Source organism: Arvicola amphibius, chromosome 17 (assembly GCF_903992535.2).
Source record: "Arvicola amphibius chromosome 17, mArvAmp1.2, whole genome shotgun sequence".
Lineage (NCBI taxonomy): Eukaryota > Metazoa > Chordata > Mammalia > Rodentia > Cricetidae > Arvicola > Arvicola amphibius.
Genome location: NC_052063.2, coordinates 30,730,160 through 30,750,706, shown reverse-complemented (window position 1 = coordinate 30,750,706; position 20,547 = coordinate 30,730,160). Strand labels below are relative to the sequence as shown.

Below are 20,547 nucleotides of genomic sequence, written 5' to 3'. Positions count from 1 at the left end.
AACTCCCTTGACCCTGAGTAAACCTGGCTTGCATTTTTTTGCCTATATATGTCAACCCCAAATGATGAACAGGAGATTTTCCTACTGCACTGCATTGGCATGTAATTGAGAACTCCCAGCTAGCTGGAAAGAATAAACCTTGCTTTTGCATTCTGGACTTGACTGGATTCCGGTGGTCTCTCTGGGGGGTCTCAACTTGGGCACAAGATCAGCTGCCAAGACTCCTGAAATAATCATACAGAAACCATATTATTTGCAATACTGTTTGGCCAATAGCTTAAGTGTATTTCTGGCTAACTCATATCCTAAACTAACCCATTTCTATTAATCTTTGTATCACCATGAGGCTGTGGCTTACCGAGTAAAGTTCTGTCTGGCGTCTGTCTCCAGTGGCTTTATGGCTTCTTTCTGATTCTGCCTTCGTTCTCCCAGCATTCAGTTTAGTTTTCCCACCTAGTTAAATTCTGCCTTGTTATAGGTCCAAAGTAGTTTCTTTATTAATCACAGCATAGAGAGGGAATTCCCACATCATCCTCCCTTCCTCTCTCCCTTCTTTCTTTCTTTCCTTTCTTCTTTCTTTTCTTCTTTCTTTCTTTTCTTCTTTCTTTCTTTCTTTCTTTCTTTCTTTCTTTCTTTCTTTCTTTCTTTTTCTTTCTTTCTCTCTCTTCCTCCTTTCCTTATGTAGTCTCATTCTGTAAATCAGACTAGCCTAGAGTTGCTCATGTAAACTAGGGTTGCTTCAAACTCGTGGTGAGGTGATAAGAATAGAGCTTTTCATTACAGGTGTGTGCTGCCATACCTCGCATAAGATGATGTTCCTATATTAAAGGAATATCATAGAGTTTATTAAACAGTAAGATTGAGAATATATAAAAATTGATAAAGAATGAATGGAAAATTATAAATATTGAATAGACTTGAAGGAACAATTTTATGTACCTGCCCATGACGTTCATGATTTAGGTAGTTGGCCAAGATTGGAACATCTGAAAAACATGTCTGAAAGGACTCTGACCCCACCCATGTATGTTGGAAACTATGCAGGCAAGTGTTAAGAAAGAAAGATGTTGACTTCCTGCATCCCCACTGAAGATGCTGTTCCTCAGACTGCTACTTACTACAATGTAACAAAGCCAGTTGAGGGTGTTTACATGTGTAGTTTCATCTTGAAAGGTTTTCCCCTTGTGGAGGTCAGGTGCAGGGCAGTGTGAATAAAGTGGATGGTACTTGAGTACTGAAGGGAAGATAATAGTTTCCCAGCCAATGTACCAACTTGGGCTTTCTGGGTGAATGCTGTGGAGAATATAAGCACCTACCACAGTCCTGCCCTGTTAGTAAACACCAATAACCTTTGTCTCCCACATCAAAAGTTGGCGTGTATCACTGTCCCTTTAATGAGACACACCTAACAAGCTCCTCTCTTGATACAGCTGCTCTCAGGTTCTCATGGCTTAGTTTGCTCACTTTTCTGAGTTCTGACATGGAAAGTGTAAATGTTTCTTTTTCCTATATTTATCATTTTTCTGGTCCTGCTCAATTCCTTCTTGCTCTGACCTTTACTCTGGGCTTTCTCACTCTCCCTGAAGATCCCTCACCTCTGTTAAGACCCAAGAAAAGCCCCCAAAGAAGACCAACAACCGTGTATGCAATAAGAAGAGCTCTTTATTGATTCCAATATTGGGGTGTCAAAAGAGCGACCCCCAGAGAAGTTTACAAGCTGCTTTTAAGCAGAGTTAGGGGAATTCCAAAGAGGAGGGATTAATCTGGGGATGATTGGTGGAGGAAAGATTAGTCAGGGAGCTGATTGGTGAGAGCTGACTGGTGGGAAGTCTAATGGTTAGGTTCTTTCCTGTGGCAGGAAGGCGAAGTTATTTTTAGCTTGCAGAAGTCCCTGGTTCATGTGCTGAGCTAGCAGAGAAACATTTGGAACCAGTTGAGCCAGCAGAAGGGCCTTTCAGGGCGTGGGGGGTGGGGGAGGCCCTGCTGATGGTCATCCTTAAGTTGTGGTTTTCCTGAGACCTGCTTATTCAGCTCCGATCCTTTTTAGTGAACTGAAGCGAAGGTCTCGTCTTTGTCAGGGCTCTGGTCTGCTGCCGTCTTGCCCCAGCCCTGCTCATTCCAGCCTTTTGAACTTCCAGCCTAACAGCTTGGAGATTTTCATTGCTGAGCCTGTCTGTTCCCTTTATTTCCAAAAGGCACAACTTTTCATCTGATCCATTTCCCTCCTCCTGGCAGCTGCCAAATTTTCAGCCTGCTCTGTAGTAGGAGAGCAGCTTGTTTGTTACTGGCTGCTCAGCCCCAAAATAATCACACAGAAACCGTATTAATTAAATCACCATGTGGCCCATCAGCTCTAGCTTCCTATTGGCTAACTCATCCATCTCAATTCCATTACCCATTACCATAAGGCTAGTAGTCTACCAACAAGGTTCCAGCTGGCAGCTCGCATCTTTCCCCTCTGGCGGCTACATGGCGTCTCTCGTCTCCACCTTCTCCCAGAATTCAGTTTAGTTTTCTCCACCTAGCTCTGTTCTGTCCTGCTTTGCTGTAGGCTCAGAACAGTTCTTTATTAACCAGTGGTTAATTCACAGCATAGAGAGGGGAATTCCACATCACTGCTCTGATGACAGTCCTTGATAACAGCTCCATCAGGAAACCAACCATTCAGTATATGAAAATGTTAATTATGTTAAACTTGCAACAATAAATAATCAAGTGATTATTATGATCTATTATATATAAATTTATTGTTGCATTTTATATATATATATATAATATTGGAGTTCTGTTACGCTATGTTAGTTAAAATTGCAACAATATATGTACGTTTTGAATATATGTCAGTTTTGAACAATATGTGTAAGTTTTGAAGATTTTTAAAGATATGTTTTTATTATTTTTAAATGTGTGCATGTGTGTGTGTGTGAGAGTCTCTTTGTGGGCATGTGCGCATGAGTTCAGGGTGCCGTAGCTAGATACCTTTGGAAGCAGGTTACAGGTGAGTGTGAGTCAGCTGACATGGGCCCTGGGAACCAGACGCAGGTCGTCTGGAAGCTCTCTACTCTCAACCACCTTGGCTCCTGAATATTTATCTATAGAAGTCTATAGAAGCCACAGCTTTAAATGGTATTGCTTAAGAATGTTATAAGTTAAATATATACCACAGCTCAAACTTTCTGACCTTATACCCATATACCTACATATATGAATATATGTAATTATATTAGATACGTTAATACTTAGTATCTTTGTGTAATATGTATATATTATATATATACATATATATATACATATTACAAATATATACTAATATATATTTACTCTCAAATTCTAGCAGTTTGACCAAGGCATGCATACATTTATAAGATTAAGTTTTAGACATTTGTTTACTAATATTCTATCTCTTAATAGAATCTGTGAAAGCAGTTTGTCTCCTTTATGTAGTAGTCATTTCTGCACTATTTTTGCATGTGTGTTATGTGCTATCATTTACAGTTTTTATCTATTTGTTTATATATATATCAGTTACACTTAGGGAAAATGAGGCTAATACATATGTTGCTAATTTATTTGTATGTTGAGTGCCTAGGGAATTTGAAAATGGAAATATTTATTTAGCACATATACCTAAAGTTTAAAATAGTAATGGTCCCCGCTGTCTTATCAATAAACCAATCACTGGGGTATGGTTTATGAGAGTGAGCACTGGTTAACACTCTTGGCTAATACATAGGAAAATCTTACATCTCACTCATTGATATGGTATTTAAGCCTCTTTCTCAAAGGCAAGGTGAGTATGGAATGTCTATGAAAAGTATAAGCACTCAGCAAATGATTATCCAAAACGAAATGGTCATCCTTGAAAATGTAAGTACAAGTGACATGGTACACACTAAGCAGGTTGTTCTTATGTGTTTAGGAGTATCTGCATATATTATAAAAAGAGGACATTAATTTGAAAGAGAGCAAAATGTAGCATTTGGTTGACTTTGGTGGAAGGAAATGAAAGGAAGAAATTATGCAATACTTTTAAAATCTCAAAATCAAAAGTTTTAGGAACCACAAAGTGTCATTTTAAATGTTTAGTAAAAAATATATATATAAATAATTATAAATATCTCTCCCATTTCTGGAACAATATTTTTTTGATATTTTGAGATAGGGTTTCTCTGCAGCTTTAGAGCCTGTCCTGGAGCTAGCTCTTCTAGACCAGGCTGGTCTTGAACTCACAGAGATCATCCTGCCTCTGCCTCCCGAGTGCTGGGATTCAATGCATGCGCCACCACTGCCCGGCCTGGAACAATATTTTTATGAGAATAACTGGCACTGTAAAAATACCTGTAAAATTAATAAAATTTTAAAAATAACTATAATCCAATATTAGAATAGAAAAATGTTAGAAATTCTGAGGAAAACAATTTCAGTACATTGAGTGAAAATTATATGATTAGTTTAATAAACTGTTAGAAAAAAGAATAAATAAGGACTGAGAGTCATATTAATAAAAGTAGGCCGCTGACATCTTTTATTTTATTATTTGAATTGGCCTTCAATGTGCCCCTCACTCACAGGCCACATCATTTCACGTACTTGTGAAAAACACCATCCTCTTTGCCATGTTCATAAAGGCTTGCTTGACTTGCTCATTCCTCAGGCTATAAATGAAGGGGTTTAGCATGGGGGCTACTGAGGTATTTAACACAGCAACTCCCTTGGTCAAAGATGCTCTATCTGATGCCGAGGGCTTAATGTACATAAAAATGCAGCTTCCATAAGAGATGGAGATGACAATCATGTGGGAAGAGCATGTGGAAAAGGCCTTGGTCCTCTGACTAGCAGAAGGAATCTTCACAATGGTTCTGATGATATATGTGTAAGACAGAAATATTAATGTCAAAGTGAACATTAGGGTAAAGACAGCACAGAAAAAGCCCATCTTCTCCAGGAATTTTGTATCTGAACAGGAAAGTTGCAGCAGAGGGAAATAATCACAGGTATAGTGATCAATGATATTGGATCCACAGTAATCAAGTTGTATCACCAACATGAGTGCAGGAAAGATGATTAGGAAAGAGACCAGCCAGCAGACAAAGACCAGCATTGTGCAGACTTTCTGACTCATGATGGTCAGGTAATGCAGGGGCTTGCAGATGGCAACGTAACGATCATAGGACATGGCAGCCAGAAGGTAAAATTCAGTGACTCCCAAAAGTATGAAAAAAAATAATTGAGCTATGCAGTTGTTGAAGGAAATGGTTTTATCCCCTGAGATTATGGTGCCCAAGAACTTGGGTATAGTGACAGTTGTGAAGGACACTTCCAATATAGAGAAATTCCTGAGGAAGAAATACATGGGGGTCTGTAGCTGGGAATCCACCAGGGTGAGCGTGATGATGGTCAAGTTCCCTGTGATGCTAAGTGTGTAGGTGATGAAGAGAAAGATGAAGATCACAACCTGGATCTTAGGGTCATCTGATAACCCCAGAAGAATAAACTCTGTGGTTTCCGTATGGTTTCTCATTCTGCAGTTACTTCTTTTTCTTCTACCAAATATAAAGGCAAAACCAGAAAAAAAAAAACAAGAATTGTGAATTAGTAAACATCAAAACAAGGGGCTGTCTTATTGTTGAATTAGTATGCTTGGGAAAAGATCTTCACCAACCCCGCAACAGACAAATGTCTGATCTCCAAAATATATAAGGATTATATATAAGGAATATATAAAGAGATTAGGCTTTAAAATGCTAATTAACCCAATTAAAAAATGGGGCACTGAACTGAACAGAGAATTCTCAACAGAAGAAGTTCAAATGGCCAAAAGACACTTAAGGTCATGCTCAACCTCCTTAGCGATCAGGGAAATGCAAATAAAAACAGCTTTGAGATACCATCTTACACCTGTCAGATTGGCTAAAATCAAAAACACCAATGATAGCTTTTGCTGGAGAGGATGTGGAGTAAGGAGTACACTCATCCATTGTTGGTGGGAATGCAAACTTGTGCAACCACTTTGGAAAGCAGTGTGGCAGGTTCTCAGGAAATTCGGGATCAACCTATCCCAGGACCCAGCAATTCCACTCTTGGGAATATACCCAAGAGATGCCCTATCATATTACAAAAGCATTTGTTCAATTATGTTCATAGCAGCATTATTTGTAATAGCCAGAACCTGGAAACAACCTAGATGCCCTTCAGTGGAAGAATGGATGAAGAAACTGTGGAATATAAACATATTGGAGTACTACTCAGAGATAAAAAACAATGACATCTTGAATTTTGCATGCGAATGGATGGAAATAGAAAACACTATTCTGAATGAGGTAACCCAGACCCAAAAAGATGAACATGGGATGTACTCACTCATAATTGGTTTCTAGCCATAAATAAAGGACATTGAGCCTATAATTCGTGATCCTAGAGAAGATAAATAAGAAGGTGAACCCAAAGAAAAACAGATAGTTATCCTCCTGGATATTGGAAGTAGTCAAGATTGCCAGGCAAAAACTGGGAACTTGGGGGTGGGGTGGGATGGGGGGATGGGGAGATGGGGAGAGAAAAGTGTGAAGTGGAGGATGGGGAGAGCTTGGGTGAATGGGATGGTTGGGATACAGGAAGGGTGGATATGGGAGCAGGGAAGTATATATCTTAATTAAGGAAGCCATTTTAGGGTTGGCAAGAGACTTGACTCTAGAGGCGTTCCCAGGTATCCAGGGAGATGCCCCCAGCTAGTTCCTTGGGCAGCTGAGGAGAGGGAGCCAGAAATGGCCAGATCCTATAGTCATACTGATGAATATCTTGCATATCACCATAGAACCTTCATTTGGCGATGGATGGAAATAGAGACAGAGCCACACATTGGTGCACCGGAATGAGTTCCCAAGGTCCAAATGAGGAGCAGAAGGAGGGAGAACATGAGCAAGCAAGTCAGGAATGTGAGGGGTGCTCCCACTCACCAAGATGGTGGGGCTGAGCTAATCAGAGCTCACCGAGGCCAGCTGGACTGAGACTGAAAAAGCACGGAATAAAACCGGACTCCCTGAATATGGCGTACAATGAGGGCTGCTGAGAAGCCAAAAACAATGGCTCTGGATTTGGAACCTACTACACATACTGGCTTTGGGGGGGGGGGGGCGCTAGCCTGTTTGGATGCTCACCTTCCTAGACTTGGACTGATGGGGGAGGAACTTGGACTTCCCACAGAGCAGGGAACCCTTAGTGCTCTTCGGACAGGAGCGGGAGGGGGAGTGGAGGGGGGGGAGGGGAGGTAAATGGGAGGCAGGGAGGAGGCGGGAATTTTTAATTAACTTAAAAATAAAAATAAAAATAAAAAAGAATTAGTATGCTGTTTCCACTTTAAGAACAATTTAAGAGCCAGGCGGTGGTGGTACATGACTTAATCCCAGCACTTGAGAAGTGGAGGCAAACAGATCTTTATGAGTTCGAAGCCAGCCTGGTCTACAAGAGCTAGTTTCAGGAAAGGCTCCAAAGCTACAGAAAAACCTTGTCTTGAAAAACAGAAAACAAAAAAAGAGCTATTTAAAACCATTCAGTACTAATGATCCTTTACTTTTCTTTGATCAGAGAACAACTCCACTTCAAAGTAGTTTGAAAAGCAGTTTTGTATCAAACTGTGATGCAATAAACTGTCATCTCAGTGAGAACGGAAATTATGAAAAATACTCTGTTGAGGATGTGGAGATAAAGTACTCTAAAACCTTTTAGTAGCGATGCTGTCTTAGTACAATCAGTGTGAGAACAGAATGGAAGTTCCCTGAGTAAGACCTCTAGATTTGATATGTAACCCGATGTCTTTGTTCAAAGGTATATGTCCAATCAATGATCAGAAAGAGGTTTTTACCATTTGTAGAAAGTGGGATAATCCTGCAGCTAATATTCATCCAGGAAAGGTTAAGGATACCTAGTATTGAATCTGAACCACTTACTAGTCCAAAAAACAGTTAACTCTTATTGCTCCATTTCATCTTCTTATAAATATTCAATTCCTTCAATAGATAAATTTAAGTTAAAAGTGCTGATATATGTGAAATATTTGAAAATTATATATACACCTTAATGATTGTGACAATGTGTAGCACATTGCAATGACACCAAAATCACCATTTTTCACTGATGTTTTTATTTCTATGGCTTTAGAAGCAATATTTTCTGTTCACATATATAAGTCCTTGTATTCATTTGTACCAATAAACATACTTCCTCTTAGATGATGCTACCATTTTCCATCAACTCCCACATTACTTGGTACATTTACAAAAGGACAGGGTTTTATTATCAAAGCTATTTTAATGTTTTGTGCTCAGTGAAATTTTAGCTAAAAGGAAGGGTTTATCCAGTTAATAGTGACTTGTTGACATCATTCTCTTCTTTATGCTTTACTGTGCAGCCTGTATATTACTAAGGTTTTTTTTTGTTGTTTTTTTTTTTTTTTTTTTTTTTTTTTTTTGAGACAGGGTTTCCCTGTAGTTTCTAGAGCCTGTCCTGGAACTAGCTCTTGAAGACCAGGCTGGCCTCGAACTCAGAGATCCTCCTGCCTCTGCCTCCCGAGTGCTGGGATTAAAGGCATGTGCCACCACTGCCCGGCTATTACTAAGGTTTTTATCTTTGCATCATAAGGTGAGTTTTCTCAATTATTTACTTTATAAGATATGTGTAAGCACAAGTTCTAAATTCTCTGTGCTGAAAAATTTTTCAATGAAATATATATAAGGGAATCTATAATACACACATATTTAAATAAACTCTGAAATTTGACTTACTTTACTTCAGTATCTTTATTTTTATGGATCTGAGTCTAATTTTTATTAAAATGATATTTCATTTATTAAACCTGTAGCTTATATTATCAAATAGTCAAGATCTGATTGTAATCTTTAGCTGAAGTTCCTGCAGCCATGTACTTAGGACTCTATTTAAAATGACACTAAAGATAAAATAATTATAAGTGACTCCATATATACAGCATACTTCATGTAATTCTTTTGAATGAACTTTTGTGGTATATCATATTTTAAATATGAAATAAATCCTTAATTGGACACTGTCCACGTGTGAGTCTATGAGGGCTGTTATTCCCCCTGGAAAAGCTGATTTTTATATAACGATTTTTATTGTTTGATTGGCCGTATTTTGGAGCTTTTTGTGAGTCCTACTAAACAGTGTGTTTTAGTCTTTACACACAAATTTTTATTCTTTAAATCACAGAGTGTGAAGAGTGTTAGAAGTATATTTAAAATAATCATAATACTGAAATTTCTGATTTATTTATTGATTAACCTTTCTTAAAACTAAAAGTATTTTACTTGATAATGAAGATTATTTCCAAACATTTAATTCTTCTCTTTAAATTCAAAATGTTAAATGGGCTAAATTATTTATTTATTTTTAAAAGATGTGTGTATGTGTGTGTGTGTGTGTGTGTGTGTGTGTGTGTGTGTGTATTTTTGAATGTATGCATGCTTGCATTTGAGTGTTCTGTTTGAATGTATGCCTGCATGTCAGAGAGGGTATTAGATCCCATTATATATGGTTGTGAGGTGCTATGAGACTGCTGGGAATTGAATTCATGGGCTCTGGAAGAGCAGCAAGTGCTCTAAACTGCTGAGTCATCCCTCTAGCCCAGGGTTAGATTATTAACATCTCATTTTCTTCCACCCATTTTCAATTTACTTCTTACCTGCCTTCTAAGGAATCTGAGGTGAATTCCTTGAACAATTCAAAATAAAAATTAACAATGATCATATATGTTCAGTATCATGATTATCTTAGGGGTTTCTGTTGGGCTTATCCTCAAATTGTGACCTTCCCAAGTCTCTAAAATGAAATAAAAGAAAACAATGACCTTTTTAATAAAGTAGGTAGAGTATGGGCAGTATATATATATAATACTCTTTGGGAGGAAACTTTTTTGAAGGATATAGTAGAGTTGAAAGGTTAAAGGATGCTCTTTTGAGAGACACATTCGGGAGATTTACTAATTGTAATTTAGTTTTGATTTGTGTGTTTGAATATTGTTAGTAATATTTCATGATACCCTGAATGATCATTTTTCTCCAAGATACACTGACTTTGAAAGAACAGTATTTCTCAGCTTTCCCTACATTTATTGATTTTATTTCCTCAAATGAACCTCATTAAATAGAACTCATTAGAATAGATGTGGATGAAGAAAGGATCTAGAATGATTGGGGTAGAGAAAAGAATACGATCAAAATATACACAAAAGATTAAAATACCTAAGTAAGTAAGCAATAAAAATATTCTTGTGTCGGCATTCTCACTGTTTAGATCATACCACATGGATTCTTTTTAGGAATTTTGTTCGTTTGGATTTAGCCGACTCCTAAGGAGAACTCACCGTGTGACTAGACTTATTTTTACTAAATTGTCTTTTTACTATTTTCATAGTTATTTTTGTTACTTTCCAGGGAAATATGAATTAAGTACATTAATTACTTTCAATAATAATGGATGGGATCAATTTTCGGTATTAAAATTTATATACATGTGAGAAAACCAAAGGTAAAAGAGACTATCAGGTCACAATAACTTCAAAAATATTAGCACTAGTATTTATGTGTTTTTGAAAATGACAAAAGAAACTCTGATTCATTAGTAATAATGTGCGTAGAGAAGCAAAAGGGACTGGAAAGGTTGAATTTCACAGAAATGTTAGAAAAGCCATAATACTTCATGTAGGTTTATTCAGTTATATATCAATAGATTGTGTATTTCCTTGGTATACTTCATTTTAATATTTTTCCAACAAGAGAATTTGGAAAAAGTACCTAACCTCACAGTTTTAGTTAATTACCTAGCCATATACAACAAAAACACAGAAGAAAAATAAAATAAATTAATTTTAGATAACATCATAAAAGACTATTGGTTTCTGATTTATTCATAAAGTTAGCATCATGTGGCTTTTTCTTAAAAGATATTATTTATTATTTCTAATTCAAGTGGACCACTTAATTTATTTGTAACTTTAAATGAGGTAATTTCTTTAAAATAAAATTCCTCCATTCAGAATAGAGTTGAAATTACAAGAATGCTTTTGAAAATTGAGATTTTATAAATAATTGTGTTCCAAAAATTTTGCAATAACTAGGCTCTGGAAAAAGACTGTCTTACTCATTTTCCTTTCAGTTGAAATGATTCCTAATTTTGATAGTATATTAGTAGTAGTAATGATTAATTAATGGCATTATTGACAGTATTTCAGTAGTAGTAATGGTTTGTTTACAGTAAATCAGTGGTAGTAATGGTTTATTGACAATAGATCGGTAATAGTAATGGTTTATTAAAAGCATTATTCACTGCAGTGATTAGAAGCTTGTATACTTTATCTCATTTAATTATTTTAACTTATTTCTAAAACTTTATTTTTTATTCTCAAATGAAGTGTTTGGGTTCAGATTTGGTAATTTTCATTAATTTATACAACTAGCAAATGTCAACTATCAGTAGATTACCTACAATTAAAGAATATTTTTTCAAAATAACACTAAATAGTCTATAAAGTATAAAATAAAAACTGTGGAGATATGAATTTTGCTTTTAATCAACAGAAAATATAGGAATTGACATAAGCAATCATGCCACATTTCCAAATCAAACCGCATTACATCGTAAGTTTGATAAAGTTGAGCTCTGGATTGATGTTTGATTCTGAGAGACTTGCACTGTTTTCTCTTTGTTCCCAGCTTACCTGTGGTTTCCCACGGCTTCTCAGAGCCGCCGGAAGAGTGCAAGCATCGTCCTCCGCTGTTTCATCAACTGTCCCCTCCCCCGGGGGGAAATAGAGACAGTTCCAGGAGATGTTTTAACATAATCCTGGTGTGTTAATATAGTTTATGTCACATGGAGGACTAGAGTTTTATCCATTCACTCTGCAATCGGCTCAAGGGACCAATTCAAAATTGCCAGCAGAGGAACGGACACAAAGCACAAGGGAATAGCAAGCATTATAACATCAGTATCAAAACTGGGGAAAGAAGATTGGGGTGCAGTGTCCAGTGAGAGGGAGTCACTAATAAAGAAGAAAGTCATGCCGATTTCTCATGTAGCTTGAAATCTGCCTACCTTTATGAATTTTGATTACATTAATACAGTGTATATACTTCATACCATTTTTCTATGCTCATCCAATTGCTCAATGCTAATGAATTAATGTTATAATTTAAGTATCAAACATAATATTAACACTATTTTATTGTTTATTTATTTATTAATATTTATTTATTAATATTAAACATAATATTAACAATATTTTCCTTGAGGAGGCCATGATTATACTGTCACGCCAATGTCAGAGTTTTTTAAGGTCCAATATTATTGTATAAGAATTTAGCAAATGCTATCCAAAACTTCAAAATAGAACATGAATAAGGGTTTTTGATTGCTTTGCTTTATTTTAATTTAATTTATTTGTTTTTTGAGATTATAATATAACTATGTCATTTCCCCTAGCACCTTTCACCTTCCAAACCCAGCCCTGCTTGCTCCCTTTCAAATTTATGGTCTCTTTCTTCATTAATTGTTGTTATATACATATGCGTATGGAAATATACATTTATATATTCCTAAATACATATGTACAACCTCTTAAGTATGTATGTATAATGCTACTTGTCTGTATATTTTCAGAAATGTCCATTTGGTATTGGATAAACAATTGGTGTGCTCTTCCTTGGGGAAGAATATCGCTCACAACCTTTTACTTGTTTTTGTTTTCATTTTTTAACTGAAAATACATTTTATACAATATAGTCTGATCATAATTTCCACTCCCCAGACTCTTCCCATCTCCTGTCTCCCAACTCCAAGCCATCTTTCTCTCTCTCTCTTGTTTTCTTGCTTTTAAAATTGTGTTATCATATTATCTACCTCTGGTCATTGAGCATTGGTTACTCATAAAGAATAGATAGTAATGCTGATTTTTCATGTAGTTATGAATATATATATTCTAAAATTTTATAAGTCCTTTATAGAATAGTTAGTATTATTTAGTATATCTTGAATATTTTTTTAAATTTTTAAAAGATTAATTTCTTTTATTTTATATGTATGAATGTTCTACCTGCATTATATATATGTACCATGTGCTTAGGGAAGTCAGAAGAAGGTGTTGGTTTCTCTGGAACTGGAGTGGGAACAGATGGTTGTGAGCTACTATGTGGGTGCTGGGAATTGAACTCAGGTCTTCTGCAAGAGCAACAAGTATCTTGACCACTAAGCTATGTTGGCACATACACTTCAACAGTGAAGCATACTTCATAATTTTAATTGATTTTTAAAACAAATTTGTGTATTTTAAACAGATTTCCAAACTAAACCATACTAATGGTGGGTACCTAAATACTGATGTTTGAGAACAGTGGAAATTGAAAGGTTTTACTACAAAAAGAAGTGAAACAACAGGAGACGTGAGAGACATCAATGGAGTTAATTAAAATGACGAGAGTATGATAAATGTATGGGAATCTGCTGATCCTATGGACCAGCGAGTCTCCTCCTCTGGTATTTCTTCAAGTGTATCTTTAGCTGTGGCGATCTCTGGTCTCACTTTCACTTTAGTAAGCAGAGCACGGTAGACCAGGCACCATAGCAAAAAGGTAGATATAGGGAAGCTATTGGCACCCTCCTCTGGCAGTTGTTTCTGCAAATCTCTTTTCACTTGTTCCCAGTCGGGGATGTCCAAACCTCCACCTGTCAAAAATCATGGGTTTACTGCGACTATAGTCTTAAGAAAATCCCCTATAGTTCTCTGTTTGACCATGGTTCCTTGATGCTCTAACAATTTAGGTATCTAATATATCAGGTCTCTCTTATTGCTTGTGTATCCCATTTTACCCGAATCCATCCTTACTGGCCTAGGATGACCCTGTCCATTACCCCTTCTTTCTCAGATCTTGGTGAGACCTCAAGTTGCTACGCCAGCATGGCAACTGTAGTTCTCTGAGTGAGGGATGTCAGGATTAACACACAGTACAACTTCAGGTTCTGCAGGCAAGCCTTTATTCCACTTTCTCACACAGTATATACAGCCCTCAGCAGGGGTGGCCAATCTAGCAAAAGCAGGAAGCTCATCACTGCAACTCACATGGCTTAGGGGTAAGCAGCCTTAAAAACATTGCTGAGAAAAACAGATTGTTCCTGTTTTTGTTCCTGTTTTCAAAACAACCAACCACAAGAGTACAAAACAGATCAAGTGGAGGTACAAAGGCCTGTCCTCAAGGGACCAAACACAACCCCTTTGGAAATCAGTGTGGCAGTTTCTCACAAAATTAGGATACAACCTACCTCATGATCAAGCAATACCACTCTTGAGCATATACCCAAAAGATGCTCAATTATACTACAAAGGAATTTGTTCAACTATGTTCATAGCAGCATTATTTGTAATAGCCAGAACCTGGAAATAATCTAGGTGCCCCTCATCCAAAGAAGAAATAATTAAAATGTGGTACATTTACACATTAGAGTACTACTCAGCAGTAAAAGACAATGGCATCTTAAAGTTTGCATGCAAATGGATGGAATAAGAAAACATTATTCTGAGTGAGGTAATCTTGACCCAAAAGAATGAATATGGTATGTACTCACTCATAAGTTGATACTAGTTATAAACAAAGGATATTGAGCCTATAGTTCCTGATCCTAGAGAGGCTAAGTAATAAGGTAAACCCTAAGAAAACATAGATCCACCTGGAAATTGGAAACAGACAAGACTACCTGACAAAACTGGGAGTATGTGGGTGGGGAGAAGGGAAGGTTGAAGGTGAAGAGATGGTAATAAGCGAGAGGATGAGGAGAACTTGAGGGAATGGAATAGTTGAGAAGGAGGAAGGACAGAGATGAGAGCAAGGGAAGAGATATCTTGATTGAGGGAGCCATTATAGGGTTAGCAAGAAACCTGGCTCTAGAGAAATTCCTAGGAATCCACAAGGATGACCCCAGATAAGACCCTAAACAATAGAGGAGGGATGTCCAGATCTGACTTGCCCTATTGTCAGACCGATGAATATCTTAAATATCACCCATAGAACCTTTATCCAGCAACGGATGGAAACAGAGGCAGAGACTTGCATTGGAGCACTGGACTGAACTCCCAAAGTCCAGTTGAAATGTGGAAGGAGCGAGACTATGAGCAAAGGGGTCAAGTCCATGAGGGGTAAACCTACTGAAATACCAGAATTTATCCCTACTGCATGTACTGGCTTTTAGGGAACCTATTCTCTTTAGATGATACCTTACTCAGCCTATATATAGGAGGGAGGGCCTTGGACCTTCCCCAAAGCAATGTGCCTTACCCTCTCTGAGGATTGGATGGGGCTTAGGGTGGGAGGATATATGGAGGGAGTGGGAAGAGGCTAGGTCGTGGGAACTTGGATTGGTATGTATAATGAAAAAAATAGTTTGTTTTCTTTAAAAAATAAAATACTTAAAAAAATAAGAAAACCCACTTCTCTGGAAACTTCATTTTATATGTGTGTGTATGTGTGTGTGTGTGTGTGTGTGTGTGTGTGTGTATGTATGAAAGACATTTTAATGGCGTCTCTACACAAAGGGGAAGGGAATGCCCATCTAGACATCTTGTTCCACCAAGGAAGATCCGTGGTATTTACTGGGAATGGCTTAAAACTTGATGAGTCATTGGCCAAAATGATTCTGTAGAACTATCAAACATTTAAGGCTATTGCCAAGGCTATTGGTTACCCTTTACAACCTGACAGTAAGTCCTTATTGCTGAAGATATTACTTACTTCACCAAGCATGGAGGAATTGAACTAGTGTTCACATAGAAACTGCGTCGTTACTGACAAGAGTTCATAGCACTGAAAAGTGATTATGAACACTATTAGAGAAGAAAAGTAATCTCATTTATGTTCCAGATACAAACCCCGTGATAAAGCAGCAGCCTCCCTGCAAGATACACTGGTGAAGCAGTGTCAGACATATTGTGGGAATATCAAACCAGCCCTTTTGCATTTCAGGCTGACTCTATGAGATGGAACACACACTTGACATTGTCAATGAGGCCAACCTGAGATGTGATAGGTCATGGGTGTTATTCTTTTGGTCCCCGCCCCTTTCCACACCCACTCCCAGCGACCTCTGGTCTCTTGGAGTCATCCTCAATCTCTTCCCTCTCTCTCTTCTCACTGCCCCCTTTTGCGTGTGCACACGCGCCCTCTCTCTCTCTCTCTCCCTCTCCCTCTCCCTCTCTCTCTCTCTCTCTCCCTCTCTCTCTCTTGCTCCCCCCCTCTCTCTCTCTCTCTCTCTCTCTCTCTCTCTCTCTCTCTCTCTCTCTCTCAATAAAGCTTTATGTCTATTTTTGTGTCTGTGCCATTAACCCGCCGCTGCACCGCCTGTTCACCCGCCGCCCTGGTCACACGTGTTCCTCAGGACTCCGCGCAGCTACGCGCAGCTATCCAGCTACTAAGTCTTTAAGAATAAGAAGAACAACATTGGTGCCGAACCCGACGGCTGTGTCCCCCGGATTTCGGGACTGGGGCTCCGGGCTTGGCGCCAGCCTGGTTCCCCCGGACCGTGCCGGACCGGCTGAAGAACCGGAGACCTGAGGACCGGAGGCCCTATGGACTAAGCCACCTGCTTCACATCTCAACACCTGCCTGTGCGCGGCTCTTCATCCAACACCGGCTTCAACCGTGAGTTAGTTCCCTTCCAGCTGGTCAAACGACCCTGGTCTACCCACTGGTCTCCATTGAGCGCTCGGCGGCCCGTGGGCTATTCCTAGGGTCGGGGGGGGACTTCTCTGAACCCCTTCTCCGGCCTTCAATCCGGCTTGCGTTCCCAGCTCTGACCGTGATTGAGACGGCAAGAAAGCCTCTCACTCCGCTCGCACCCGGGGCCCGGGGCTCCGGCTCTCTTTTCTTTTCTTTTCTTCCTTCCCTGCTTCTGACTCTCCACGTGATCACTACGGTGTGATCTCCCGTCCAGGACGGAGGCTTGGTCTTGCTGCACCTCTCCTGTCGGAGGAACGGTCCTCGTACACTTGGGGTTCAGCCAGCCAAGCGTAACATTCCGCGCGTGGCACCAGGACGCTGGGTCACGCGCCTAAATGTTCGTTCCATCTGCATGCATTTCACCTGCCAGGAACGGTCCTTCAGGTTTGAAGTGCTACGGTTTTTTTTTTGCGGGCGTGTTCACGGTCTAGCTATGGGAGCCAAGCACTAAACTTAAAGTCCTTACAGCTCAAAAATTGTAACTTTTTCCCCGCAACACGTGGCTGCCGCCATCTTGGCTGAGGGCCAGGTGGATCAGGTGACTCGTCGCCATCTTGGCTGAGAGCCAGGTCAGGTGACCAAGCTCTCCCAATTTCACCCTGCCTCTTCACCAGGTCTTCACTAAAATTCTCCTGTTAACTCTGCTACATGTGCTTTGTGCAAATGGTATGTCTCTGATAGGGCCCATCAGAGTCATCCACGTTGCTCAATTCCTGGTCACTCTATGTATAATAATTGTTCATTACATCTTATTTCAGATTACAAAATCCTAAATCTCATATTTTAAACTGGTATGTACTTTTAAGTCTCTTACAAAAATGCCTTAAGCTGTTCTCTACCATTGTCAATTCTGACATTAACCTTCCATTGCCAACAGTTTCTTTCTGCCTTTTTACAAGTCTGGATCTTACCTGTTAAGAGCCAGTATACTGCAGCTATATATTTAATCCAGCCCTCAACTGTTCAGAGATCTGGGAAATGTGATATTTAAATATTTAATTATTAAAAACTTTTAATAGCAAAAAGAGACAGGTTGGCTCCTAGCAGCAGCTCTCTGCTCCCTCCAAAGAAGACAGATGCGGCGCATAAAACAACGTCCTGCAGTTTGCTTCAACTGCCGAGCGCTGACCATTAGGCAAAACTGCCTTTCATCCAAAGACCTCCAGACGTGGACAGAATCACTGGAATTGACAGCCTAGCTGCTCAGGTCAAGGTAGGCCTGTCTTCCTACAGATTTCTTAGCCCACAGAGTCTTCTGGAACCTGGCAGGACTGCGCTAAATAAAAAAGGTCAAGCACAACCTTCAGCGACCATGGAGGACCTAAAAAGAGTAGCTCTGGGTGCCAACCAAGTAAGTTCTCTTTCATTTTTAATCGGTAACTCAAGTAAAATCTTATCCTTCTCAAAGATCTCTGACAGTTTGACAGCTGAGAGGTTTTACCAGGTTGAGGTTTTACCAGGTCACCTCACCAAACAAATTTCAAAACAAATTTATCTCTTAAAACTTATGTTTTCACAAATTCAAGGAGTTCTTGTGAGTTCCAGAGAGCCAAATTAAGGAATCCATCGTAAACAGGTCAGATACCCACTCAATTCCCTGGTCCAAAAAATTTTTTTCCTTCATTTAACTTTGTTCTTTGTTCTGCCAATACCTTAGAGACACCAGACATTTCCATGCCACAGACACCAGTCAGAAGCAAAGAGACCAGCTATGCCAGGATGTGACCGGCACCCAGCCTTCTCTCGGGTTCCCCCCCCCCCCAAAGACGACGCCCACAATCAGCCGGAAGCAGTCTTGAGAATTCGCCGCCCCAATTCCTTCAAACTGTGATGTCTAATTTTTGCTTTTTATTGTAAGAAATACCCGGGAATGTTATTCTTTTGGTCCCCGCCCCTTTCCACACCCACTCCCAGCGACCTCTGGTCTCTTGGAGTCATCCTCAATCTCTTCCCTCTCTCTCTTCTCACTGCCCCCTTTTGCGTGTGCACACGCGCCCTCTCTCTCTCTCCCTCTCCCTCTCCCTCTCTCTCTCTCTCTCTCCCTCTCTCTCTCTTGCTCCCTCTCTCTCTCTCTCTCTCTCTCTCTCTCTCTCTCTCTCTCTCTCAATAAAGCTTTATGTCTATTTTTGTGTCTGTGCCATTAACCCGCCGCTGCACCGCCTGTTCACCCGCCGCCCTGGTCACACGTGTTCCTCAGGACTCCGCGCAGCTACGCACAGCTATCCAGTTACTACGTCTTTAAGAATAAGAAGAACAACAATGGGTCCCAGGGGAATCCCCACTACAATTATTCTGCTAACTGAACACAGCAACTAAATGACCCCTAGTGACATACTGTTGTACCCATACATCAGTGAATTGCTCAACTCTCATCAGAGAAGCTTCTTCTTGCAGTAGGTGGTAACAATACAGAGGCATGCAATGTGTAGACAGTGAGAGACTTTGGAGCACTCAGCCCTAAATAGAATGGTTTTATCACATGTCTCTAATGTATCATTACTGACTCCCTTGGGTGTATTCTCAGGAGTGGCATATCTAGTAAATATACTTATTCTATTTATAATTATTTTGAAGAGCTTTTATGCTGATTTCCATAGTGAACATCCTAATTTACATCTCTGCTAAGAATATATTAGGTTCCTTCCCGCTGCAACCTCTCCAGATTTTATGATTTTTTTTTGTATTTTTATACATAGAAATGTATTTTGTGCTGCTGTAACAATTTCTTTAGAGATCGATAAAGATGGGAAAGGAAAATGAAATCACCACTTTGAGTAAATGACACAAACTCCAAACCTCAGATATAGCAAGTGGAAAATGTAGGAAAAACAGTGCAAGACCCTGGCATAGTAGTCCTCTGAAGAGGACTCTGATTGCTTACAAATACGACCAAAAGATTACCTATTGGATCTTATGAAGTGAAAAGGCTCTGTCTAGCAAAAAGTAAACGAGAAGGGTGTTCCCAAAAAGAAGAACTTCATATGGCAATTAAAAAGTGTTTAATATCCATGACTAACAAATTAAGGTCACTTTGATATTGCATTTTTACTCAGCTAGAGGGACTGTTATCAAAAATAGAAATGATGACAGTTGATGGCAAGGATGTGGGAGGTGATGGTGGGTGTGGCATTGCCGAAACCTTTATGCAGATTAAATTAAACAAAATCTCTCTGTTGTGATCTGGCTGCCTCATTCCCACTGACCAACAGTGGAACTTCTTTGTGCTCTGTAATTGACGAGGATGCTTGTGTTCTTTCTGGCTGGTGGTTTCCTGCAGAAGCATTCCCAGTACATGATGCCCTGATCTTGACCTCTTGCTGCTCAGCTAGACTCAGGCCACCTGCATAAAGGTACAAAAGGCTTTAGCTCTGGGGGGGAGGGGGAATAAAGGTTGCTGTTCTTCCACCTGAAAAGAAGCCTCTGTGTCTCAATCCCGGAACCCCCAGCCAGTCTTGGCATCTGGGTAGCGCTGGTGCAGAAACTCTCAACAAAGTGTGTGGGATTTCTAGAAAGCTAAAAGTAAAAACACTATATGACCCAACTAAGCCATTCCTTTGTATATTCCCCAGAGGTAATTGCACATTCATATTAATTGTTAAATTATTTAAAAGGTGGAAATGGGATCATCCTAGATGTTTAGTACCTGATGGGTGGACAAAGAAAATTTGATATACATTCACAATTGGATCTTATATATAAAGAAATATAAAAATTTTGGCTGGGTGGTGGTGGTACACACCTTTAATCCCAGCCCTCAGGAGGCAGAGACAGGTAGATC

At 39.3% G+C, this 20,547-nt stretch overlaps 1 protein-coding gene across 1 annotated transcript; it reads right to left on the bottom strand.

Moving 5' to 3' along the window:
- Window positions 1–4,582: 4,582 nt before the first annotated feature.
- Window positions 4,583–5,521, bottom strand: LOC119803394 (olfactory receptor 6C1). The gene has a single exon (XM_038314681.1). The coding sequence runs from the start codon at window positions 5,519–5,521 to the stop codon at window positions 4,583–4,585; it is 939 nt and encodes a 312-aa protein (XP_038170609.1).
- Between the last annotated feature and the right edge of the window lie 15,026 nt (window positions 5,522–20,547).